The sequence below is a fragment of the Rhinolophus hipposideros genome, assembly GCF_964194185.1.
Source record: "Rhinolophus hipposideros genome assembly, chromosome: 6".
Classification (NCBI taxonomy): Eukaryota; Metazoa; Chordata; class Mammalia; order Chiroptera; family Rhinolophidae; genus Rhinolophus; species Rhinolophus hipposideros.
This window is the reverse complement of record NC_138052.1, coordinates 62197570-62224136: the sequence shown is the minus strand read 5'-3', so window position 1 is coordinate 62224136 and position 26567 is coordinate 62197570. Positions and strand designations below refer to the sequence as shown.

Genomic DNA, 26567 nt, shown 5'->3' with positions numbered 1-26567 from the left:
ACATAAACGCGCGCTCGCGCGCGCGCGCACACACACACACACACACAAAACTAGTGCAGAGTACTGTGGTAAAACGTAACTGAGATACATGCAAATGAAGTGAGCAAGGTTCTCACTTGATGGGCTTTGCCGCAACTGGTTACACAATCTATGGCAGAGGCAGTGAAGTATAATTGGTTCTAGGCAATCCAGTGGATCAGGCATAGAACTTCGGGGTTTATGGACATTGAAAACACCTTACCATCACATCAGTCAGAAGAGCAAGGTTCTAGGATCCAATCTGTCTCTATTTGCCAGGGCTTAGGCCAAGTCAATTCACATCTCCAGAACACAATCTAGTTATCTATGTTAACTAGAGTAGTATTTCCAGAGTGTGTTCCACAGAACAACAACAAAAATAGTGATATGCTTCTCATAAAAGGATTTCACAGTCAAGCACGTGCAGGAAAATGTACCTATTATAAACCACCAAACGAACAGAGATTCACAATGCACTTTAGTGTAGCAAAGGCTCTGAAAAGTGATTATAGTTGACATATCTGTTTAATTTTATTTAATACATTTTTCCCAAGCCAATGGGCCACTAAACCACTTTTTCCTCTTATAAATATTAACACTGCAAAACACACTGCTATTCCTCAAAAAATTAAATAGAATTACCATATGACCCAGCAATTTCACTTCTGGATAAATAATCAAAAGAACTGAAAGCAGGTACTCAGACATTAGTACATCCATATTCACAATAGCTGAAAGGTGGAAACCCACATCAACAGATAAATGGATAAACAAAATGTGGTTTATACATACAATAGAATATTCTTCAGCCATAAGAAGGGATGAAATTCTGATACAGGTTACAACATGTACAAACCTTGAAGACATAATGCAAAGCGAAATAAGCCAGATACAAAAGGACAAATATTGTATGGTTCTATTTATATGAAGTATCTAGAAGAGTCAAACTCATAGAGAATGTAAAACAGTGGTTACCAGGGATGTGCCAAAAGGAGAATGGGGATTTATTATTTAGTTTAGCATATAGAGTTTCAGTTTGGGATGATAAAAACATTCTGGAGATGGATGGTGATAATGGCTGCACACAATGTGAATGTACTTATATCATTCAATTGTACACTTCTTAGTGGTTAAAATGATGATGAAAGGAGACTAGACTTCGGGTGGTAAGCACACAATAGAGTATATAGAAATTTATATAATGTAATATTATTAATCAATGTTCTCAATAAATTTAATTTTAAAATATGGTTAAAATGGTAAATTTTGTTATGTACATCCATCACAATAAAAAAAATTCTCTGTCAAATACTGGCTTAGTTTTTTCCTTAATTCTAATATTCTGTAATTATAAAATCACTAAAATAGTCAATATAAATTACCTTACCTCTGCTACACAACAAATTGACCCCAAGGCTTCTCCACGAAAACCGTAAGTTGTCAAATTTTCAAGATCTTCATGACTACTTATTTTTGAGGTGTAGTACTTCACTGCCATTACAGGGGCATCAATGGCCTTGATACCTTCACCATTGTCTCGCACCTCAATTTTATCAAATCCGTAATTCTCCTACACAAAGTTAAAAAATATTTTTAGTATACAAAGACATTAAACTGTTACAACATTTAAAAACGGAAACACAACTGAAATAATTTTGTCATTTATGTATCTTTTATGAAACCCTAATAATCTTAAAGAAGTGAGTTTAATTTCTTAAGTTTACAAATTCCTAGTTATGGTACAATGGACAAATCCCTCATTTTTCTAGGATTCAGATTCAACTATAAAATAAAAAAGTCAGTCTGATCTTTAAGGTTCCCTCGAACTGTCTCAGTATCATAGGTATTCATGTTAAATTTATGTTTAAACTTGACTGAGATAATTTTCTAAATTATATATGAATATTATATTCTAAATCTGACAAAATACACCTAATTTCACAATCTCAGTAAGTTTTTAATTTGAAAACCAAGAAAAAATATCTCTCATCATTTAAATTATTTAGTATTTGTAGTGTAATACTAAAAATATGCATACATAACATAAACAAAATCTAAATTCCTATAGTGATCAAACTTTCTATGAATGTCATATTCTAAATCTGACAGTAAACTTCTATCATAAGCTTGACTTCACAAAGTTTTATGTGTATGGCCACAGATGCAAGTTGCAAACGGAAAAACGTATGCCTACAATTACCAGAACTTGGGTATTTCAAATAATACCATATCTTTTCAATAACCTAAAATTATTTAATATTGTTTATGTCAGTACTTTTTTGATAAATTAGATATACAGATGATGGGGAGAGTCACCCAAGATTTAGTTCCTCATCTCTCAATCTAAAATTAAGTTATTCTGGGAATAGTTGCTGTTTTTTATAGAATAATCATTAACTATAGAAGTGCAAATCTTTCTCTATAAATAAGAACTCTGAGCATCTGAGAAAAATAACACAAAGATCTACTGAAATGTTTAAAATAATATCAACCTATTAAATTAACTAATTATGAAAACATTTCTAGCCAGGATAGTTATTATTGTATGAAACCATAATAAAACAGGACTTATGTAGGGCAACACAGTTATTTTAAAACTCTACAAAGCAGAGGAAGAGAAACTGATAAATGTCAAGGGACTAAAATACATAAAATGTAAAATACATAAAATAAAAATGTATACTTCCATTTACTTTTTTTTTTTTTAATTGGGGAAGGGGAACAGGACTTTATTGGGGAACAGTGTGTACTTCCAGGAAGTTTTTCCAAGTCAAGTTGTTGTCCTTTCAATCTTAGTTGTGGAGGGTGCTGTTCAGCTTCAAGTTGTTGTCCTTTCAGTCTTAGTTGTGGAGGGCGCAGCTCAGATCCAGGTCCAGTTGTCGTTGCTAGTTGTAGGGGGCGCAGCCCACCATCCCTTGTGGGAGTCGAACCAGCAACCTTGTGGTTGAAAGGATGCACTCCAACCAACTGAGCCATCTGGGAGGAGCTCAGCAGCAGCTCAGCTCAAGGTGCCCTGTTCAATCTTAGTTGCAGGGGGCAGAGCCCACCATCCCTTGCAGGACTAGAGGAATTGAACTGGCAACCTTGTGGTTGAGAGCCCAACTGGCCCATGTGGGAATCAAACCAGCAGCCTTCAGAGTTAGGAGAGCAGAGCTCTAACCGCCTGAGCCACTGGGTCGGCCCCCATTTACTTTTATAAGAGGACTTCTGTTGGCTTTGTAACACTACTTTAAAAAACTATGTTTTTCTTCCAGAGAACTTTAAGAATGAAATGTATGTCTGAGTAAGATTCTTAAATGAATGTCAGATATAATTATCTAATCCTACTTAATTACTATCCACTGTATTCTAATCAGACGAAACTGAATATATAAAATGTCTAAGAAAAATAAATTTTCTTTCGGTTTAACAAATTTTTTTCCATGTTTATAAAGCTTATACTTAAAAACAAAATACAGGTTTGATATGGTATAAAATAGTTCTCAGCATCAACAAGAAACATGTTAGAAATGCAAATTCTTGGGCCCCACCTATAATAGAATCTGAAATTCTCAGGCCCATTAACTGTTTTAACAAATTCCATAAATTATTCTGATGTACCCAAACATTGAGAACCCCTGGCAGAGGAAAGCTCTTGAATTAGTTTCAGAGTCAGAAAGAGCTGAATTCCAATCTCAGCTCCCTTACTTTTGAATTATATGACTTTGGGAAAGTTCTCAGAACCTTAATTATTTGTGAAGTGGGTGCAGTAGCAGCTAATTCACAAAGCTTTTTATAAGGAGCAAGCGGTATTTTATGTACATATAATATATAAATATATACCGTGTTTCCCCGAAAATAAGACCTAGCCAATCAACTCTAATGAGCTTTTGGAGCAAAAATTAGAGCTGATTGTCTGGCTAGGTCTTACTTTCAGGGAAACACGAGGTATATGAAAAGGGTAGGTCTCTTTCCTACAAAGATACTCGTATCAGTATTCTTTCTAATACTGCAAATGCTAGAAATAATGTAAATATCTGATAAGTAGGGGATTACAAAAAATGTATTCTTACATTCACTCAAACAAATTTATTCACCATTTATTTACCATTTATATACCATTTATTCACCATTTATGTAGCAGGTACTGGCCAGGTAGGGTGGACACAAAAATAAAAAAATGTACAGACCTTACCTCTATGAGCTAATATTTTATAATAGTGGCTAGTGGCAGTAAACATGCAAAATAACTGTAATAAATCACAATGAGTGTCATGTCATATCAACTCAAATGATTTAATATGTAGCACTTAAATCCAAAAATTGTGAAAACTATGAAGCAACAGAGGAAAGTTTTGAAATAAGATTAGGCAGAAAAAAAAATGCAAATGAAAATATATAAACAGATATATATCAATGATCAAGGATAAATGTTAGTAGAAAATACAAATTAAACGCATGTTTTAGGCAATGGAGTCCTAAAGAATAAGTTTTCCTTTAATGTTACTAATGTTGATTTAAATTAAAATTTATTTTTAAAGATTTACTTTTAAACAAGACAAACGGTCCAATGTCCTAAGAATAATTTACTGCTACATATAAAGAAAAGAAAGATAATAGTTGTAAGGAGGAAATGTATGTCCAGCCCTTTTTTGCTTTACAGGTATTTGGCTTCCCAGGGACACTCACCAGTTTAACATCTATGCTTGTGGCACCGGCATCCAGGGAGTTTTCAATGAGCTCTTTTACAACACTGAGGACTGAAGTGATTATCTGGGAACTGGAAAGGAGGCGAACTGTTGCTGCAGGCAACTGTTTCATTCTAGTTTTTAACCAAGTATCTAGAAGATAAAAATATAAGTTGTAAAACTGAAAACCTATAAACATTCCTGACTAACAAAACTAATATTAAGTTGGTGCAAAAGTAATTGCAGTTTTTACAATTGTTTTAACCTTTTAAACCGCAATTACTTTTGCACCAACCTAATAGCAACACCAATATTAAAAGCAGCTTGCATCGACAGGGCCTCACTGCATGCCAGACTCTAATGTAAGCACACACAGCATTAAGCCATTTATTGCCTAAAAATACTCTAAAATAGATGCCATTATCATCTCTATTTTGTAAGACTAAGGCGCACAGAAGCTAGTTGGTAAATCACGCTATGGTAATAACTGAAGAAAGATAAGCATAATTGTGCTATACTGGGTGTATATGCGATCTGCCTGGCCAGGAGGTATTGTCACTTGGGATGCAGGTGTCAGTCATATGCCTTAATGGCAGTCTCACTTAAACATCATCAGTCATCCATATGTTTTGATGAGTTACTATGTCTTTTTCAATTACTGAGCTCTTTTAGAACTGGGTTATCCAGACCCTAGAATTACTGTTAAACTGAACTAGTCAGAACCCAGACACATCAGGTAACTACCCTCTATACCATTCTGCCTAAAACATTATTCTAATCCTGTGGTTCCCTACAGCCAAAATCAGATGAAGCTCAAATCTCTGTGCTGGCATTTAAAGTTCTTTATATGCCAATCCAACCTGCACATCCAAAATCTCTCTGCCAGTAATTGTTTTAGCTATGAAACTCTTTCAAACAGAAAAATCACAAATGCAAATCCCATATGTAAAATATCCAGGGACTGAGGTTTACATCTGTCTTAATGCCTTATTTCAGAAAAGATTTCAGAAAAATAAAAAATACTTGCTTCACAGCACACAATTCCTCTACAGAGTCAAGATTTTCTTTGACAAAAAACGGGGGGGGGAGGAGAATCTAGTTACATCCTTAATTTACCACAACTACTTATGTGCTCACATGATTATCTGATCCTATGGAATCTAGGTCCAAACAAAACAGCAATGCCAAAAGCAACAAAATAAAAAGGTGTCCTTTTAGGATTCTTTCTCACGTAACATAAGACAAGCAAAGTAATGTAAAGTCTTTATAGCAATTACATAGGACTTTAAAGGACACATTTCTGGGAAGAGGCTAACATACTGAGTTCTGAGTGGTGTTAACTAGTCACAATTCATAAATATAACGATATTCTACTTTGTACAAGACAAAGCTGATTAGCATAGTAGAAAAATATACCAGACTGAAGTTCAAAACACAAGTTTTGGGGTTCATCTTCATTACATGTAAACTGAAACAAATCATTTAAATCCCTCTGTAAAATCAATTCATCCTGTGTAAATGGAGATAATGCCTTACCAATTTGTTGTGAGGATCAAATAAAAAAGCATATATAAAATGTTCTGTAAGTGATGAAGCTATATAAATGTATATTATTATGATGACAGTGACTATGTAAAAAAATGCTGGGGATTCTTTCTTAACTCTAACAATTACCTTCTAATTATACATTTCATTTAGTTTAATAGGTACCCAGTTTTAAAGAGAGTCGCTGTGAACAACTAGTGTTTTGCCATATATAATGCACACATTTTTGCCCAAATTTCTGCGGGAAAAATAAGAATGCACATTATACATGTGTAATGCTAATTCCATATCTATATAAATGTTTCAAATTCTTTCATTTATGCTTATGAGTTAGAAGTATAACTCTAGAAATCAATAACGATACCCGTATGCAAAATAATATCTTGGAATATGATAATCAGTTTTGTTGAACTTACGACAAACTTGCAATGAATGTGCAAACAATGAAGAGTTCTTGGCCTTCTTTGATGCATAAATATTGTAAATTTGTTACCAGTACATAAAATTTCTTGTACCTTATATCTGTTCTCGTGTTCTGTAACTATTACATGAAATTTCTTGTACCATAATATGTTTAAAAATGCTAAAATTCCTTTCTAATACAAAAAACAAGTACCTAAATGAACAAATAAAAATTCAAATTAAAAAATTAAAATGAAAAATTTTCCCCGCTGAAAGTTTGGGCCAAAAACAGTTTGGGCGCCCATTATACACGGTAAAATATGGTACCTCTCAATGTTTTTTTGTGGCACTCAAGACTTCGGAGGCTTTCCCAGTAAGTCAGGAAAACAGTGGACAGTCAGGCTGCTTCATTATCTTAATATTCACAGAAATTAGTGCTCTCACAAGCAAAAGGCACATTCTGCATTCTCCTGCAGCTTTCAAGACTGGCCTCAGGTCTAGAGTATAGAGCTGCATTGTCTAATGTGGTAGCACTAGCTACATGAGCATTTGAAACGTGGTTACTCTAAATTGATACATGTTAACACACTCTGGATTTCAAACTCAGTATGAAAAAAATATAAAAGCTTATTCTTTTTTACACTGATTACAGAGTAAAATGATATTCTGGATATATTGGGTTTCATAAAACATTATTAAAATTAATTTTTTTAACTTTTTAATGTGACTAGTAGAAAACTTTATATGTGTGGCTTACATTATAGTTCGATTGGACAGCGCTGGATATAGCAAAAGAGCAGGCTCTGGAATCACACTGCGTTTACTTCTATCCCAACCCTTACACTAACAGCTATATAATGCTGAGGAAATTAAACTCTAAAACTCATCTAACCTACAAAATGGAGATGCTATCGTATGGTTGTGGTTAAGAAGTAAATCTGATACTTGTTACAGTGTTTGGTACATACATGCTATAGTATTTGGTACATATAGTGTTTGGTACAAGTATGCCAGGATACTTGAACTAAATGAGGTCCTTCCAACCCTTAAATGAATAACCTCCCCACCGTGTCTAACCCTTATCCCCTGGCCTGGTATCAGGTTAGGCTTATGTTCAAGAAGACTTCTACTTCTACCTAAGAATCCCAAGGATCTAAGAAAAATACTGATTAATCAAGCTACGGGGTATAAACCTAGCCTCACCTCAACCTTCACACTTTCTGAACAATCCCCCCTTAATCTCATCATCTTTGTCTCATTCTCTACAATCCCTCTTTAAATCCTCCCGCCAGCCCCTGCCAGGTCCCTAATTTCTTCCTAATCTTCATCATTCTTCTAGTTTACTGAGACCAAGGCAGCCATAGCATGAACTCTGTCTTCACACATTCGTTGCCTCCTCCACCCCACTGTGTCCTTCGGTTTCTTCAAGCCTGCACCTCTAGCCATACCCTTCTTCCCTCAGACTTGGGTCAATGACTCTTCCTCCTAAGCTAATGCCTAATTTCTTTATCCAGTTCCCCCAACAAGCACCTTGGCCTTGAAAGCAAAAACAAAAAAATTCTTCCCTCAACCCTTTTACCCCAATAATTATCGTGAAGCCAAAATTTTAATAAGTAACCTATATTCACTGTCACCAACTCACTTCTAAAACCCTTGCAAAATGGCTTATACCACAACCACTGCCATGATTCTCTTCAAGTTCACCAATGACTTCTTAAATCATCACATTCTTTTCTTAGGACTCACGTTCCTTGACATCCCCGAAGCACATGACCTTGATGATACTCCTAATTCTCAAGGACCTTTCCACCTATACTTCTTTGATCTCTTTATGTTTTCTTCACTCTCCTCCCAGAAATGTGGGTATTCCTCAATCCCTCTCTCCGCTTCTTAGATATCTTAAAACCCGAAGCTTATAGAAAGAAATCTTAAAACTTACAGAAGCATATCTAAATCTGCATCCCCAACAGTGATCTCTCTTCCCAAGACAGGCACTTCTAAAAATCCGTGTCACTGACACCTCAAAATAAATACTTCTAAAACAGAACTTATCTTCCTGCTCCCCTCTAAATGCCTTCCACTTAACTTTGCTATTTCTCTTAATAACACATTGATCTTAGTGACCAAGGTCAAAAATCTCAATCTTCCTTTGCCAGAAACCTCATCCTATTTGCACCTCCTCTTCCTCCCAATGCAATCTTGTCATTCTAGACACAGTTCCAGTAACACTTGTAACATGGTTCCTTTCTGATCACCCAACTAGGAATGATCTTTCCCGCCCCCTATATTCCTAAAGAACTTGTCTTGCATCACTCACCGGATGCTTATCACACCCCCATCCTGACCTATACAACTTTTGAATGCAAGGAATTATATATTCCTGGATGCAGCAGAATCAGAGTACTTCACTCAAAGCAAGCACTTCATGAATACTAATGAAGGGCAACAAAACATAATCTTATCAGCATCTTCCTCATATCAATGTAAACATTAGGAAGCTGTCCTCCGTCCTAGCAAGTTACCACTTGCTAGGTGCCTTAACTCCTTCCCTTTACATACTCTTATTTTAACTGGCCTCCGTATCATCTCTTAGCTCACCTCTATTTCCTAACCAGATTTTTTTCTGAATTCCAGGCAAGGCCTTATTTCTAACTACCTTCTAAATATCATCATTTAAATGACTCAGAGACACCCTAACTTAACACGTCCCAAGCTGATCTCAGAATCTTTCTCTAATTAACTGTCTTTCTTCCTATATTTCTTTTTGATAGTAAAAATAATAGCTCATGGGTGGCCAGATGGCTCAATTGGTTAAAGCACGAGCTCTGAACAACAGCATTGCCGGTTCGGTTCCCACATGGGCTGGTGAGCTGCGCCCTCCACAGATAGATTAAAGACAACGAACTGCCACTGAGCTTCCCGGAGGGGCGGCCGGATGGCTCAGTTGGTTAGAGCGCCAGCTCTCAACAAGGTTGCCGGTTCAATTCCTGCATGGGATGGTGGGCTGCGGCCCCTGCAACTAAAGATCGAAAATGGCGACTGGACTCAGAGCTGAGCTGCATCCTCCACAACTAGATTGAAGGACAACTACTTGGAGCTGATGGGCCCTAGAGAAACACACTGTCCCCCAATATTCTCCAATAAAAAGATTTTTAAAAATAGCTCACATAAGCAATTTTATATATGTATTACATGTATACACGTTAACATATATATTGTGTGTGTATATATATATATATATAAAATACTTATGTATGTTATCCCATCTACTCCTGACAACCCTATGTATATTCTTCTTCTTCTATCACAAATGGGATTTAAAAGCTTGATAACTTGTTTAAGATCACACAACTAGTAAGTCACAGGTGCATACCTGCACACCTTGGCATGCTTGACTCCAAAGGCCACTCTCATCCAGTTTCACAAGGCAAAATTAGAAACCTTGAAGTAGTCCTAGAAATTCTCCTCACTCTCTACGTCCTGCCAGTCCTATCTATCCTACTACCTACATATTTCTCAAACTAGTCCTCTCATGGAGCCACTGCCTCTGTTCAGCCGCCTCAACATTTCTCCCCTGAACTTTGCAATGACCACCTAACAGATATTTTGCCTCAAATCTCAACCACCTATAGGATTCTTTCTATAATTTAAATTTCATCATGTTGCTACCCTATTTAAAATTTTATAAAGATTTCCAACTACTAACCAGGTAAAGTCCAAACTCCTTAATGGGACCTCTTATCTTTCTAATGTCATCCCATTATTCTCCAAATGCACACACACTAGGGCAGTCAGACTATACAATTCACCTCTCTTCATGTGGTAGCACTCACTCCTCCTTAGCTCACAAGGTTCCCTTTCACGACAGAGGACTTCTCTAAACATTCTGCCAGATTTAACTCAAGTATCACCTCCTCAAGGAAGCCTTACTTACCAGCTCCACCCTCACCCCAACAGATTAAACAGTCCTTCCCCTGTACTCCCACAGCACCTTTTCCTTATTTCTAATCCAAACTCCTCACAGGTCATTCTAACTATTGATTTTCTGTCCATTCCTTCTGTTAAGTTCTATGAAGACAGAGATTTTATATTAATCTCATTTCCCTCGCATAACCTCTGGAACATAGCATTCTATTGTATGTGTACCACCAAATGGTGTCTTTTGAAAAGCAGAAGGGTTGATATCAGGCTTACAAATTACAACATAGAATATCTGAGAATAGTAGCTATCAGTCTTCCATATTTGCTGAGAGGGAAATCAAACACTCCTAAAAAAGAGTGCTGATGACCAGGAAAGTCAGTTAAGAACAATAGCGTCCCTAAAAAATAAGCAGAGACCAGAGAACTTAGACATTAGGGAAAACACCATGAAATAATTTATTTAAAGAATATAATAAACCTAACCCAACTGTTTCACAGAGCCAACAAAAATGCAAGATGTATGCAATCCACGTTCTCTTACACCAGTTTTGAAATGTTGAAAGTCATTTCAGCAATGCAAATCACAAACAGTGTGTATCGTCAAGTAATACTTCAATTTGAAATACTGTTGTTTCCCCGAAAATAAGACCTGGCCGGACAATCAGCTCCAATGCGTCTTTTGGAGCAAAAAAAAATAAGACCCGGTCTTATATTAATTTTTGCTCCAAAAGACGCATTGAGCTGATTGTCCGGGCTAGGTCTTATTTTCGGGGAAACACGGTATGACTCCAACTAATCTGACTTTTCCTCTCGGTTCTCAAAGAAGATCAATTTGTGGTATTCATATTTCCTCCACATATAATACAGGTGCCTGACTTCAGCGTGTGAATAAACCCAGGAGACACCAGTAAAAATCACTGTTAACTGAGAAGAGTTTGCTCGCACGGCTTATATGACGCCACAAATACAATATTATAAAACACCACATTCATTCACCAAACTGAGTCATGGCTGTCAAGGGCTGGAGTTTATCCTGGCAAACAACTTTAAGGCTTGCACCTAGCAGGATCTGGGAAATTGGCTGCAACAAAGGCCTAAATACGTTTTAGTCAGGAATGGCCAAACCCGACGCGTAACGAGCTCAGACCCGCTCGGAGACCGCTCTCCACGTGTGCGCGCCGGGCCCGGCTCGGTCGGCGGCCGGCCGGTGGTGGAGGTGGAAGTTGGGGGGAGGGGCGCCCATGGAGGCCGGCACGTATCGACCGGGACGAGTTGAAGGGAGGGGGACCCGAGCCTACGAGAGTATAAAAATGAATGCCCGTTAGCCACACGACACTACCTTCTAATTCGCGCGATTACCATCCACTAGCCGACAAGCCAGGGTCCCGCCCGCAGCCCAGGACTGGCCTTTCGGTCGCCCGATTTGCTCTCAGCGCGCACGCGCGCGCGGCGGGGCGGGAAGAAGGCTGGCGACGCTTAGTCCCGCCCCGCCCGGGAAACGTGGGATTGGCGCTGCACGCAGCCAATCCGCTGGTAGCGTATTGGACTCTGAAAGCTTCCGCAAGCTGCGCGGCGCTGAGCTGGGGCTGATCAGGGGCATTCGGGCTTGAGGAGACGCAGTCGCTGCGGAGTGGGCCCTCCTCTGAGCCGGCCGCCGGGAGTGTGGCGGCGGGTGAGTGGGCATGAACGATCCCAGGGGTTGTGCTGCTGCCTGGCTTGGGTCGGCCAAAGTAGGAAAAGTAGGCTCTGGTTGCTCCCGCGGCGCCCTGTCCGGTGGTGCCAGTCAAGTGGCCCCCGAGACTTGTGCCCCAAATGTTTGTCGTGCCCCGGTAGGATGTGTAGCTCCGAGAAGGAGGGAAGGGTGGGGGAGGTGCTGCGGCGGTAGAGGCGGCGGCTTCTGCTGAGCTTCCCCTGTCCGCGAGCCCCGGCTGTGTGGGGGGTCGCTGCGAGTCGCCACCCTCGAGTCTCCCGCGGGGTCAGAGGCGAGAGGCTCCTCTCTGCCTGCAGTCGTTTGCCGGTGTCTCCGGAGATTCTCCGGAAAGGTTTTCTGAACAGCGGTAGGGTCAGTAGCGCAGCAGCTTTGCCTTCCGGCTCAGGTGTAAATTGTAAGCCTCTTTCGAGCATATTTTCCCCTTCCTATGGAAAGTGGGAAGTGTCTTGAGTGGTGGTATGTTCTGACTGTAACCTAGCATATAAAAATGTATGATATACACATTATATGCTAAAAATAGTATGTGAGTGTTCAGATTAGAAAAAAATATTTACACATGTCAATTTGAGACTTTTGCTTCGCTTAGGTGTAACCAGCTTTCGTCACCATAAGCCTTGGTCAAGCCTTGATGTGTTCCGTAGATTCTTGGAAGGAGAAGGGGAGTACTACGGAAACACTTGATGAATGGGCTTATGAGAAATAACTTTCTCAGTCCCAACTCTGTAATAGTTTACATATTTTTTTAAATGAGAGCTGTTCCAAATATAATCTGACCCTCTTTCCTCCCTCTAATCTCACTTTTCGGTTTTTACCGAGATGATAGGTATTATTCAGGACAGTTTTATTTTGTTTAAGGGATAATTATACCCGAGCAAACATCATCATTAAAACAACTGGGAACTGTTATCGTTTCTTCCTTTGGTGTTCATCTTGAACACAAAAGGGAAAGAGAACAACTTTAAAAAGAAATAAAGGAAATAAACTAAAGTTTTAGGGGAATTGACTAGAGTTAACATATGCAGAAGACTCATTGTTTTAACCTAATTATATCACAAGACTGAGAAACAAACCTTATCCCTTGACCATGTAAAATTTTCCACCACCTCTGTTCCTCCCAGGTTTTCAGTATTCAAAAAGGAATGTTTTGTACTGTGACCACTCTTTATGAATACAACATTGCATTCGGTATTAGGTATAAGAGTTGAAATACTCACAACAGACTGGCTGGGTCAGCTTTGCTTTCTTTATATTTATTTTGTTGGCAAATTTAGCCTGAGTTTTCACTTTGCTCTTAAAAGAAAATGTAAGGTTTTTTTCTTTGAGTTTTCCTGTCCATTACTTCATTGAATAAAACCAACATGCTGGAAGACAAGCTTTAAGAAAGGGTTTTTAACTGTATATTTTGTAACCCAAAACCTTACAAATATGTCTTGTTTGTCTTACCATAAAGTCAGATGTCAAGAATTCTGTACTGCCTTTGTCAGCATCTGCAAATAGCAAATTGTGTGTGTGTGTGGGGGGGGGGGAGGGTGGGGGGAAAGGAGGGGTATTTGTTAGTTAACACACTTATTTTGTCATGTCAGAATTAGGAGTATTTAGGTTTCCAGTTAGGTCAGTGTTGATTAATTTCATTGCTTTCCTACAGAGCAAACATGAATGTTGGCGTTGCCCATAGTGAGGTGAATCCAAATACCCGTGTAATGAACAGCCGGGGTATGTGGCTGACATATGCATTGGGAGTTGGCTTACTTCATATTGTCTTACTCAGTATTCCCTTCTTCAGTGTTCCTGTTGCTTGGACCTTAACAAATGTTATACATAATCTGGTAAGAATTTCACCTTATACTAAACATTTGAAAGCTTAAGTTTTAATGGTCATTAGGGACTGGGGGAGGAAAGAATGGGGAGTTACTGTTTAATGGGTACAGTTTCAATTTTGCAAGATACAAAGTTCTAGAGATGGATGTTGGTGATGGTTGCATAACAGTGTGAATGTACTATATATCACTCAACTGTACACTTAAAAATGGTTAATATGGTACATGTTATGTTAAGTATATTTAAACACTTTAAAGTTTAATGTTTTCATGAAGAGAAACACGACTTAGTTTTTTTGTTTTATGAGATATAATTCACATACAAAATTCACCCATTTACACTTTAAACTTACATAATTTCACTAAACAATGTCACCCTAATAAATTTAATAAAAATGTAAAAATAAATAAGGTGTACAGTTCAGTGATCTTTAGTATATATGACAATTTTGAAGAATTTTAATCTGGAATAGGATTATATTTTTCTATCACTTTATATTTAAACATTGGGCCATTTTTCTAAGACTTTTTTTCTTTTATTGGTTTTATAGAATCTAAAAAATAGGCCATTTTACCTATTTGCAAAAATTACAAGTCACTATAATTTAGACTACTATATTAACCAGAATGCTTCAGAAGAAGAATTATGTTTTTTGGTTAACTGGAGTCTAATGAACATCTTTGGTTTCAATCCTTGTTAAGTCTTTCTAAATTGTGTAAGTATACTTTCCTGCTTCACTATAGAAATTTTGAGCTTAATCATATCTTATATGATTCTTATGGTGCCTTAGCTTCATGTTGACTGTCACTCTTCTGTATCGTATGGTAGCTCTACAATGTATCAGAGATTCGACTACCTCTACTAACCATATCATGTAACTTCAGGAAATTGCCTGTTTTAAAAAAAAAAAAATCTAATAGTGATTTTTCTTTAAGAGCCTATTAAAGTAGAATGGGGAGAAATCCAGTTAATTGACTTTCAGTTGAATCCAAATTAACTATATATTTGTTTAGAGATATCCAAAAAATTAAGAACTTGGAATTAAGACAGAAAAATGTAGGAAAATAGATTTTTTTAAATTAATATTATTTGTTCTGGAAAGTATTTGAAGTTGACTGGAGGATGACAAGGATGATGGTGGTGGTAGAAATAAGAGAATGTGCATTTCGTCCATTTTCAGTGATAGACTTTGGTAAGGCAAACACTGTTTTTAAATAGTGACTTCTCTGAAATATTTTACATGAATCATATCTCTTTTATTGGAATTCTTTTCCTTTGGTTTTCATGGGATTGCTTTTTCCTAGACATATTTCTTTCCTTTTCTATTTCCTCTTGCACTGTCTTCTCTTTTCCTGGGGTTCTTCACTTTTTTTATGCTATATGTTCTAAGTTACTTTATCTTTCCATATTTCCAGTTTCTACCTTTAAAATGATGATGCCCATATTAATATTGCCAGATCACCTGGCACCTTAAACCAAACAGGTATAAATTGAACTCATTCCTGATCTATTCCTTATACCTACAATCTATTCCTCTTTGTTCCTAATCCAATCTAAAGGCACAACTGTCTGTTCTGTAAGCCAGGCCAGATAGCTGAATGTCAAAGGAAAAGTGATTAATATAATGAATCATCCAAACAGAGATTGTGTTGAGAGTAAAGGGGAGCTCTAGTAATAACTACTCCAAGAGAAGAGGTGCAAATCAGAACCATCCATGCAAACTAGCATATACGGACGGTCACCCTAGTCTTAGGTAACTCCTTTTCCTTTATATTCTTTATCCACTTAGTCAAAGCCCTGCCTGTTCTGCTTTACTGTCTCTCAACTTGATCTCCACTGTCATTGCTGTAATTCATACACTTATTTTTCTCAGGTGGATTACAATAGATAAAAAATGGTCTCCTTGATGTTCTTCTACTCTACTTTCCTCCATCCCATGTTGGTAAAGTGATAGTTTTAAAATGCATGTCTGCTGAAGACACACTCCTTAAGTTCAATGATTCCCTGTTACATTCATAGTAAAATGCCAAGTTCCTTGTGTGGGATGCAAGACCAGTTGATAACTGCAGAGGCAAGAGGGACTCAACCTTATCTCAGCCCATATCCAAACACAAGTTATTCTCTAACAATAATGAAAATCGCCTTGCTCTCACCTGTTGTGCTTTAGCCTAGGTTCTTCTTCCACTTTTTTAATATCCTTCTCTTCTTCCTGCTCTGTCTGACTGATTCCTACTTGTCCAAGAAAACTGTACTCAACTATTAACATGCTGCATTGTTTTATCATGTATTTATGATAGTTTTATAATTAGCAGTTTATCTCTATATTTTTAATTTCTGTATCTCCAAAGACCTATTTAAATGTTTTCTGAATAAATTAGTCTGTATTGTCATGTAATTTTTCCTTCTCCAGTGGCACATGTAGTAAATATACTTCAGAAGCCATCTCCGCCCCTCATGTTTTCAATTTGGTTGAGACTGAGGCACCGTATATGACAACGGACAAAGGATAGGTAATTGACAGCATGTAGGGAAGCAAACTTCTGACTTACTAATTCACCACACTAAAAACCTAACTAACCAGCTGTAGCTGTAGCAAAAATTACAAGGCAACTATAATATAATTCTGGCAACTATAATATATTAACCAGAATGCTTCAAAAGAAGTAATTATATGACTCCAAATTTAAGTTTGTTTTGAAGATAGCCTACATTAAGCCAATTAAAAATGTGAAATACATGCTGAATGCTCTTAAATATGGGAAAATAGATATAATTGTTATCCCTAGTTAGAAAAAATACTGTCTTTGCCTTTCTGAACCATATGTAGAAACCTAGTGATGGTTTTTATTCAGTACTGCAGTTCACTCAGAGGTATTTATACTTTGCCAAATTTTTTGCCTAGCTTTTCAAATTAATGAGAAGTCTCTTCATATTGAGTTAATAAATATTTGTTAAGGAGTAACCATGAGCTTCATACTTTTTTCCTAATTCTTTTGATGTGGGTATAGATCATCTATCACTAAAATTTTACAGAAAACTATTAAAAATAAAAAGAATGGAGTAGAAGATATGGTCAGATGAAATTTTATTTTTTTTCATTGGAAAGGATATATAAAATATTCAAATACTGGTGAATTTATGTGGTTTGAAGCAAATAACGATAGGATTATTCTTGTCTTTGATAATTCTAACACATATATGGTCTAGAGTAAAGATTCTTAACTTTTTTAAGTCACATACTCCTGAGACTTGGAAAGCATACAATTTCTATTTATTGGTGTGCTTTAAAGCCCATGTGAAAATGGTTTCCTGGTGTTTACAGGATAGACATTTCTCAGCTAAATGTCATCTTGGCTTAATATCTAATACTTATTGTATACCAGCCCTTGTTCCTGAGGTATTCAGGCTAATGGGAAAACAAACATGTAAACAACTCCAACACAATATATTGTGCTATAATAAAAGTATTTTCAATAAAATTCTATACAACCATGTAGGAAGGATGTTATTACTAATAAGAAAGGCTTCACTAAGGAGTTGTCATTTGAGCTGAACCTTCAAGAATGATAAAATTGACAAAGTATTATCAAGGTTTTTGCCTCAGCAACAAGGAACCTTTTTCTAAGTACACTGTACTTTTGATGGCAAATTCTGCCCTACATTCTAGTTGTTTATACATCTTTTTTCCTCCTTATCACCTCTTAGAAGATTGAACTTTTTAAAGGCTGTGTATCATGTTCAGTTTCGTATATGCATACATGCCCTGTGTCCTGTACATTTGAACCACTTATTAAATATTTGTTGAGTTAAAATCCAATTGAACATGAGTCCATTCCTCTACAGCTTAGGTGTTATTGCAAAGAAATATCTTTTGAAATTTCATATCACTTATTTTTCTATTTTTTCGATATTATTTATTGAAAGAAAAAGAAATGATATGGCATCATGACTTCTATTTCATGATAATATTTAGGCTTTATTTTGTTAGTATTTCCTCAGACCGTGATCTTGCAATGAAGCACTACCTACCGTGTTTCCCCGAAAATAAAACAGAGTCTTATATTAAGTTTTGCTCCAAAAGACACATTAGGGCTTATGTTCAGGTGATGTCATCCTGAAAAATGCTAGTTAGGTCTTATTTTTGGGGAAACACGGTATCAATTTAAATGGGTACCATAATCTCAAGGAAACCAAATCTAGTATACGTTGCTTTTTTCCTAATTAACCACAAAAGGAGATGTTTAGACATATCACTGAACAGATTAGCTTTTAGTGATATTTCTTTGATTTTTAAAAACTAACTTCAAAAGAAACACTATTGCAGCACACTTGTGAATTTAAAAGCAAATTGAGTTGAACATTATACCTATTACATCAAACCATCTTTGTTGCGTTGGAAGAGAACTCTTGGAACAAAGCCAGTCTTAATATTAAATATTTTCAAAATCATTTCCCAATACAGAGATTTTGTTTATCATTTACCAATTCATATGTTTTTATAATTTTTAGGTATCATCAGATTTACTAATATGACACTCTAAACTTTCCTACACATTGGGGAAAAGGTAACCCTATTTCCTAATTGGAAAGTTGTTAGAAAGTCTAAATGTAATGATGTAAAGCTAAGCTGATGTTACTTTTTATTGATTTTCAATTTAATAAAAGATGAACACAGGTTACTTTTGGTTGACCTTTTACTGATTTTCACCAAATAATATTTATATGTCCCTGGAAGTTTTATTTTACTATGAAGAAACTGGCCACAGCCTTTCACAATGAAAGCTTTGAAAGCAATGAATGCTTTTCTGCATGAAAGCTTAAAACTTGAGCTGTTAAGGTAAATCATACTCTGTCATGAAGAGTCTGGAACTGTCTTTTGCTTACTGACAAATACCAATTTTGTATTTGATATTGATTATATACCTTCTTGCTTGTTTTCCAGGGGATGTATGTATTTTTACATGCAGTGAAAGGAACACCTTTTGAAACTCCTGACCAGGGTAGAGCAAGGCTCCTAACTCATTGGGAACAACTGGACTATGGAGTACAGTTTACATCTTCACGGAAGTTTTTCACAATTTCTCCAATAATTCTGTAAGTGGTGGAAATTTTTAGGTATGACGAGGATTGGATTAGAGGAAGCTATCCTTTTATTAGATTGAATTTGAATTAGAAACAATATTTTGTTGAAAGCCTCTATCAATAAATACCTACCTTAGAGTATAAAATGCAGGTAAAATCTTTAATAAGCTGGTAATAAACTAGTTTTCACTTCAATCAGTAAAGTATGAAAACAACATTACATGCTCATTAGTTTGCCTAGACATTCCAGGGTATACAGGTCAAATATATTTTAGTTCATGTCTAACTTGCTTACAAGAAAAATAAACACATGATCTTACTTACATTCCACTATCAGATTAATCTCCCTAAAGAAGGATTTGGAGGATATCAGACAAATTTCATTGACCACTTGCCCCATTTGGATATTCAAACTCTGGGAGACAGTATGGTTTAGAGAAAACAGAGCTTAGGCTTTCATTATAGGACAGACCTGGGTTGAATCCTCTATCACTCAGCCAGCTTAGTTTGCTCATAAATGAATTTTGGCCAGTGGCACCTAACTCAGTCTGATGCTATGAGAAATAAATTAGATAACATCTATCTGTAAAGCGTCTAACCTTGTATCTAGTATCTAATTTCTTCCTATTACCTGATTTTCAGGGCTCTGCACAAAATGGTTCCTACCTCCATTTTTCTTGATGTTCATATTTTACCCCTACCCAACTCCTACCTTGTCAAGCTTTCCTAAGCAGCATTTCTTGAATACTTCAGGTGTAGTCCTATTCTTATGCCTTTGTTCAAATCACTTATCCCCACCTGAAACGCCTTCTCCTTTCTTAATTTATGTCTGACTCTTCTTTCAAGATTTAAATTGTACTTCCTCCATGAGGACTTTTCCTGAGCACCCAACCTTCAATGATAATGCTCTGCTTTGAACTCCCATGGTGGTTATTATATATCCCTTATTTATGCTACTTTGTATCGTTTCTGTTATTATAAGTGTTTTATTTCTTCAAAAAAATTGTAAGAGCTTTGAATTCTGCACTCAGTATAGTTGCTAACAGGTAATAGATGTTTCACATATATCTTAGTCAAACACTCTCTATTGTATATAGCTTATGCATAACATATCCACAGTAGAATCAGTGCAGTCTGGAGTAGCTGGAAAGACTTCTTGGAGGCGTTAGAATTCCTTAAACTGGGACTTAAAGAAGGGTAGGTTTTGGAGAGACGTTCAAGTAAGGGAAGGCATTTTCAAATGAAAAGAATATACTGATCATAAAGTGGTAGGTTGTTTTTTTCTGTATATTTATAGAACTTTGAGGAAATTTTTAAATTTTTCTATTGATTTAGCCCCATAAAGGATTGATGTCAAAAGAAAAATGATTTGTGGTCTAACAATGATAAACGAAATAACAAGAATAATGGTTATTCAAACAGCCCTAAATTTGGATTTCAACTGTACTGCTTTCTAGTTTTGTAACTTTTGGTCATTTTCTTGAAAGCCTAAGTTTACTTATCTATAAAATGTCGAGGACCGCATTATAATATAGACCCTGACATATACTGAATTTTCATTAAGAACTATCATAAAAAAGGTCAATTGAGATGTACCTGTGTACAATATCCATATTTCTTAAAACATATATTTGACTTAGATATGATTTTAAATGTTCTGTGATTAAATTACTTACATAACTGAAGAAACAGCATTAAAGCCATGTATAAAGCATTGATACTTTTCAGAGTGCTTTCACATTTTATTTGATCATCATTTGTCAGATAGGTGACATGTGAAGTTATCCCAGATTTTCAGATAAACAAACAGTCTCAAATGTACTACCTTGCTCCACATCTTGCAGCTAGTTGGAGTCAGAAGCCCAGATTAAACCCTAAATTTCTAGCTTCTAATACAGGTCTCTTTCCAGTATATCCTTTGGCAAACAAAACACTACCACACTGAATTCCACGTCGTTTTGCATTTCTTTGGAGAGTTATCTAGGTTTTCTTGAGTCAAGTAATTTTCATATAATCTACACTTACAATTAGTTTTCATTAAAAGACATAAAGGGGACATACGCTACAGTATGATAAGGAGAAGCCATTCCAAGATGATTTATTATTTCCAACATACCGGATTATAGATTAAACCCATGATGATGATGGGAAATCAAATGAGCTTACTAAACGCAAGTGGTATCCTATTTTGTTCAGTAAATAGTATAAAAAGTCTTCAAGTATGTGAAAGCAGGAAGAAAAGGTTTAAAGTAAAAATTGAGGAATATGGATCATTCTCAAGAAAGACTTTTCTGACTAGATTGTGAAGGTGAAAGATAGAATTTTTCAATTTAGATGGTTCCGAAAATGATGTATATAGCTCTCAGTGATGTTTTTAGTCGTACTTGAAAATAGCTTTTCTTTTCTAACCATATCTAACCACTTATCTTCCCTTATGAGAAACTAATGCCAGTATTTAGCAGAATAGCTGTAAGAATACTTTCCTGTGTACTCAAAGTACTAAGTAGACAAACACCCATATGCAAACTGACTTCTAGTTATGATAAAGTAAGGTATGGTATTTTATTCTTTACATCCTATCTATACTAGGGCATTCTATTAGGGACCAGGTAATGTGTCTACACTCTGATGTACCCTTGAATAAAAGGAGACATTATGACTCGATGATTAATGGTCTTACAGGTGGCTTAGGCTTGTTAAAACAAATTCTCAGATGTTGGGTATCTTTGAATATGTATGTACACTCAGTTATAGCAAAACAGCTGGAGTTTTACAACAGTGTCTTTCAAGTTTCCAGTTAAACTGGTTATAGACTTGTTCACCTACAGTATGGAAATGAAACCATCAAAAGGGCAATCAAATATTTGTTTTCTTTCAAAGATACTAACTGTATTAATGCACTAACAGCCCATGTTCCAGAACTTTACAGCAGTGGTTCTTAGCCTTTTGGTGGATCACAAAACCCTTTGAGAATATGGTGGATCTTTTGGATCTGGATCTTCTCTTCAGAAACAGATACATAAATACAAAACTTCACCTGAAATTTCAGGGAGTGTATGAACCCTAGCTTGGAAGCCTGCTTTAAAGGATGCTAAGTAGCAAATGTATTCTATTAAATGCATTTAATATAATTACAGAAATCCAAAATGTGCATATATTCCTCCATTAAACAAATATTTAAATCCCAAATAAAATTAACTTAGGTATACAAACTAAAATGTTTCCTCTGGTTTTTGTGCTCAAAATGATTCTTCTTTTAGGTATTTATGTTTCAGTGGCCTTTTTCTACTGTTAAAATTTTTAAAATTCTGCATAATTTTATTTTTAGATGTTATATATATTAACTTTTATTTCTACAGATACTTTCTGGCAAGTTTCTATACGAAGTATGATCCAACTCACTTCATCTTAAACACAGTTTCTCTCCTGAGTGTGCTAATTCCCAAAATGCCACAGCTACATGGTGTTCGGATCTTTGGAATTAATAAGTACTGAAAATTTTTGAAACTGAAGAAAAATGTTTACAACTACTGAGTTGCCTATAAGAAAGATGTGGTTAGTAAACTGCACTGCTTCTATGATAGTGTGAAATGAGGGGTATTTACATTGGAGAGCCAACTGCTGGTTTTTCATTTGCTGTTTTGAAGTGCAGATTTTTACTAGACAATGCCTCTCTCTAATGCATTTGGTATATTTCTGAAGAGAGGCTTAATAGGCAGGCTGGGCAGGCCCAGCTTATAAGTTAAATGGCTATAAAGTGAGGGTGTACTAGATAAATCCAAGGAAATGAGAGATTTATAAGAAACTAAGACCAGCTTAGCTTATACTGAATGGGCATTATGATACGAGAAAAAAACTTCCAATCATTCAGTCATGGTCAGTTCAAGCTGACTTACATGTAAGCCAGAATCATCTCTTTACAAGTTTATAGTAGACTGTTTTTAATGCCATATATATTCCTCTCGTGTTATATGAGAGGATGTATATATACATAACCTCTTGTTTTATACAAGCCAATCCCTCCCTTACGAGAGTACTTTTTTTGTTTTGCTAGCTCAACATTGTGTGTTGATAGATGAAGTCATTAACTTACTGAGTCCATGGAGGCCCACTTTTATGACTGATTGGTAATAGAAGACAGCCAGGCATCTCACAAATAGGCTGTCAATCAGCCTTCTAATTTTGGAACAAAGTGGGTTTTGCTGCTTTTGCAGACACAGGCCTGCTAAACCAGTTAAAATAATTTATTTTACACAGTTAAAGTACATGGTAATTTAAAAGTCTGCTTATTTGATTGAGCAATCTAATTGTTCAAGTCTGCCATTCTTTAGAAAAGGAGATACAAAATAGATAACTACATAGCCGACCTGTGGTCTGGCAGAAACTGCTTCTCTAGGGGTAGTACTAGAGTAAATAATGGAGTCTTTTTTAGCATTTCTGGAGTAAAAGAGAACTTGGTCTTTTCTTAGTCCTCCTGCTCTTAATCCCCATATTTTGCCTTCATTACACGAGTCTTAGTGTAGATAACCCAATATAATTATTACGAAAGCAGCAACCATACTGAATTCTTGTGACTTAGAGAAGCTTCTTGTAGTTGCTAAGGGTAATTACAAGAAATAGCTATATATTATTTTGAGAAGTATGTCCAAAAAACAAAAAGTTCTCATATGGGATAAAACTGAAAAACCTAGTAACACTTGTAAAGAAAATTCAGTGAAAAGAGTTACAGACCAACTTAAAAATTAATTTGTTTCAATAAACTGACTTTTGGGGGGTAATGATCATTGTTTTGTATTTCAAAAGTATCAACATTAGATATGAGTTGTATGATAATGCCTTTGTATATTTGTCTTATCCCTTGTATTTTTAAATAACCAGTAATCTATACTTCAATAAAATTTTTTCTCTTTGGTTTAATATTTTTGCAAGATCTCTCCAAATTCAGTCATCAATGTTATACTTTTATTTTTCAAGGGTTTTTTTTAAGCAACTGAATTTGTAAAATTGAAGTAGTTAAAAATATTCCTTTGTTTTTCTTCATTTTAAAGTTTATCTCAAAAGGCTGACATTTTTTTGCAGACTTCAGAGACAGAAATCTAGCTCTAATTCAGGCCTTCTGCTATTTTCCCCACTCTGGCCCTTCAGTGTTTCAAAAATATTTATTCAATAGATTTTTGAGAGTCCACTTTGTTGTAGGTATTGTTTTAGTTATTGTAGATAGTTTATAAAAAGATAAACCAAGTCTGTTTCCTTATGCGCTTAATTCAAGTTGAGCAGTATTCAGAACAAGGGAAGTGGTACTGTTTTAGTGATATCACATCTTAAAACCTCTTGTAATTAGCTCTAGTGCTATATAATAATAAACTTGGAGCAGAACTACCAGGTTAGTGGGAGAAATTTGAAACCTTATCATACGGAAAATGGTGAAGTCAAGTCTCTGGTAATGTTTATTCAGTGCTGTTGGTAACAGTTTAAAAGTAAAATAGTTGAGTTATATAGATTAAGGATTAGATTATGTTTCAGTGTAAAACAAGTGATAAATTCCATTACAAAAATGCAGCCTTGTACATTTTAAGTCGTCTTTAGCACTAACACAGAACTGAATGGAGGCACAGTGGTTAATGAAAATTCAAGGTAAAGTAGGAGGTTGAATAATATAGCCTCTAAGGTCTTTTCCAACTCTTAGCATCATACAGCTGTATGTAGTTAATTTACACAGATATTAGTTAAGGAGATATTGTTATGTCCCTTAGGATTTTTAGTTTAATAGAACAAGTGCCCTTGTTCTGAATACTCTTTGTTTAATGAAGCCTAACATCATTTTAGCTATTTTGAAAGTCTCATATCACTGATTCACTTTATGGTCACTAAAACCTCAAGTCTTCAACATATAGTCTTATTAAATGATGATTTTCCCTTCCTGTACTTAATTAATGGATTTATTAAACCAAAGTCTGAGATTTCTTATTTTTCCTGTAGAACCTCATCTCGTTAGATTTTAGCCTATTGATTTATCTTGTCTAGCTCAAATTAAATCTTGATCATCATGCAATATATTGTCTCCTATATTAATCTTTATCTCCAGTAAATAAGACCCCCAAAATATCATCATGCTAATCCTGAAGAAAACAAATGCAACAACCCCGTATAGACCAATGCAACTTAATCTTTCTAACAACAGACATCCACGAGTAATTTCCAAAACAATTACATGGATATTATATGTTGATGTGGGAAATGTAAACAGGTTCAATACTGGGAAGACAGGTCTAGGTAAAATACTCTAAAAGGAAATTTGGAGTAGCATTTGGCAGGGAAGGAAGGTAGGCAAGAGAATAGCAAAGATAAACTCCTTCATTTTGCTTGATGTCAAAAAGAAAAGTAGTGAGATGTCTCTGGTTTTTATTTTACTCTCTAATTTCGGTTCCAGTTAAAAATGATTCAGTTTGTTATATGGGGTTTAAAATTTTTTCATTTAGCTACACATGAATGCATGAAAATTACAAATATCAACTTTAGAATACTGGATATGTTAATTATACAGCACACGGAATTCAACTGTATTTGGTGATGTTTTATCTCAAAGTGAGTGTTGGGTTCACAGAAGTTACATTATTCTTAACACTTTCATAATTGAAATATTTCATAATTTAATAATAGTAAAAATATATTTGAATTTTATGTTCAGCATAACTGTAATTTATTCCATTTCTTGATTCACTCAAGCCCTTAATAAATAATCACTGATATGTGGTATATAAACCAAAAACAACAAAAGAACAAGACAAACAAATGAAAAACAAAAACTCATAGACACAGACAATAGTTTAGTGGTTACCAGAGGGTACGGGGGGTGGGGGGTGGGAGATGAGGGTAAGGGGGATCAAATATATGGTGATGGAAGGAGAACTGACTCTGGGTGGTGAACACACAATGGGATTTATAGATGATGTAATACAGAATTGTACACCTGAAATTATGTAATTTCACTAACTGTTGTCACCCCAATAAATTAAAAAATAATAATAAAAATAAATAATTAATGTTTATGGAAGTGACTCAACCTGTACCTCTAAAGTTTTATATAATTTTAAGATTAGCAGATAAGCCAAGTTTATCACAATGTCCTTTCACTCGAACTGTGTAATTACGTTGATAAGAAACACATTCTTCTTAAATACAAGAACTATCATACAGAAACTACATTAGCACTGTAGAATGAGCTCTTTTAAAATATAAACTGAGGAATTGTATAGTATATAAACTGTCTGACTTTCTAATTATAGTTAAATATTTATCGACCACTTTTTTGAAAAACTTCCAGATTTTGCAAAAATTCTGTATTTATGTTGATCCATTTTATCAAGAAGATAAACATGCATTATTTTCATTTTATAATTTTT

At 35.6% G+C, this 26567-nt stretch overlaps 2 protein-coding genes across 4 annotated transcripts in view; one reads left to right on the top strand and one right to left on the bottom strand.

Moving 5' to 3' along the window:
• Nucleotides 1-12001, bottom strand: part of PMS1 (PMS1 homolog 1, mismatch repair system component) — a 67753-nt gene extending 55752 nt beyond the window's left edge. Inside the window, exons 1-4 of one of the 2 annotated variants that reach the window (XM_081052552.1) lie at nucleotides 11893-11993; nucleotides 4687-4838; nucleotides 1406-1588; nucleotides 811-874 (exon numbers count right to left, since the gene is read on the bottom strand). In XM_081052552.1, the coding sequence (XP_080908678.1) occupies nucleotides 811-831 (21 nt within the window). In that variant the 5' untranslated portion in view covers nucleotides 832-874; nucleotides 1406-1588; nucleotides 4687-4838; nucleotides 11893-11993. Of the gene's footprint in view, nucleotides 1-810; nucleotides 875-1405; nucleotides 1589-4686; nucleotides 4839-11892 lie in introns of both variants that reach the window. The other variant, XM_081052551.1, reaches the window with a different exon arrangement.
• Nucleotides 12002-12085: 84 nt separating this feature from the next.
• Nucleotides 12086-25928, top strand: ORMDL1 (ORMDL sphingolipid biosynthesis regulator 1). Of its 2 annotated transcripts, XM_081051591.1 has the most exons (5): nucleotides 12089-12225; nucleotides 13910-13943; nucleotides 14048-14090; nucleotides 19025-19176; nucleotides 22524-25928. In XM_081051591.1, the coding sequence occupies exons 2-5, from the start codon at nucleotides 13921-13923 to the stop codon at nucleotides 22657-22659; spliced, it is 354 nt and encodes a 117-aa protein (XP_080907717.1). In that variant the 5' UTR covers nucleotides 12089-12225; nucleotides 13910-13920; the 3' UTR covers nucleotides 22660-25928. The 2 variants fall into 2 exon arrangements, with proteins under 2 accessions (XP_080907716.1, XP_080907717.1); XM_081051590.1 differs by having other exon boundaries at nucleotides 12086-12225; nucleotides 13910-14090.
• Nucleotides 25929-26567: the final 639 nt, after the last annotated feature.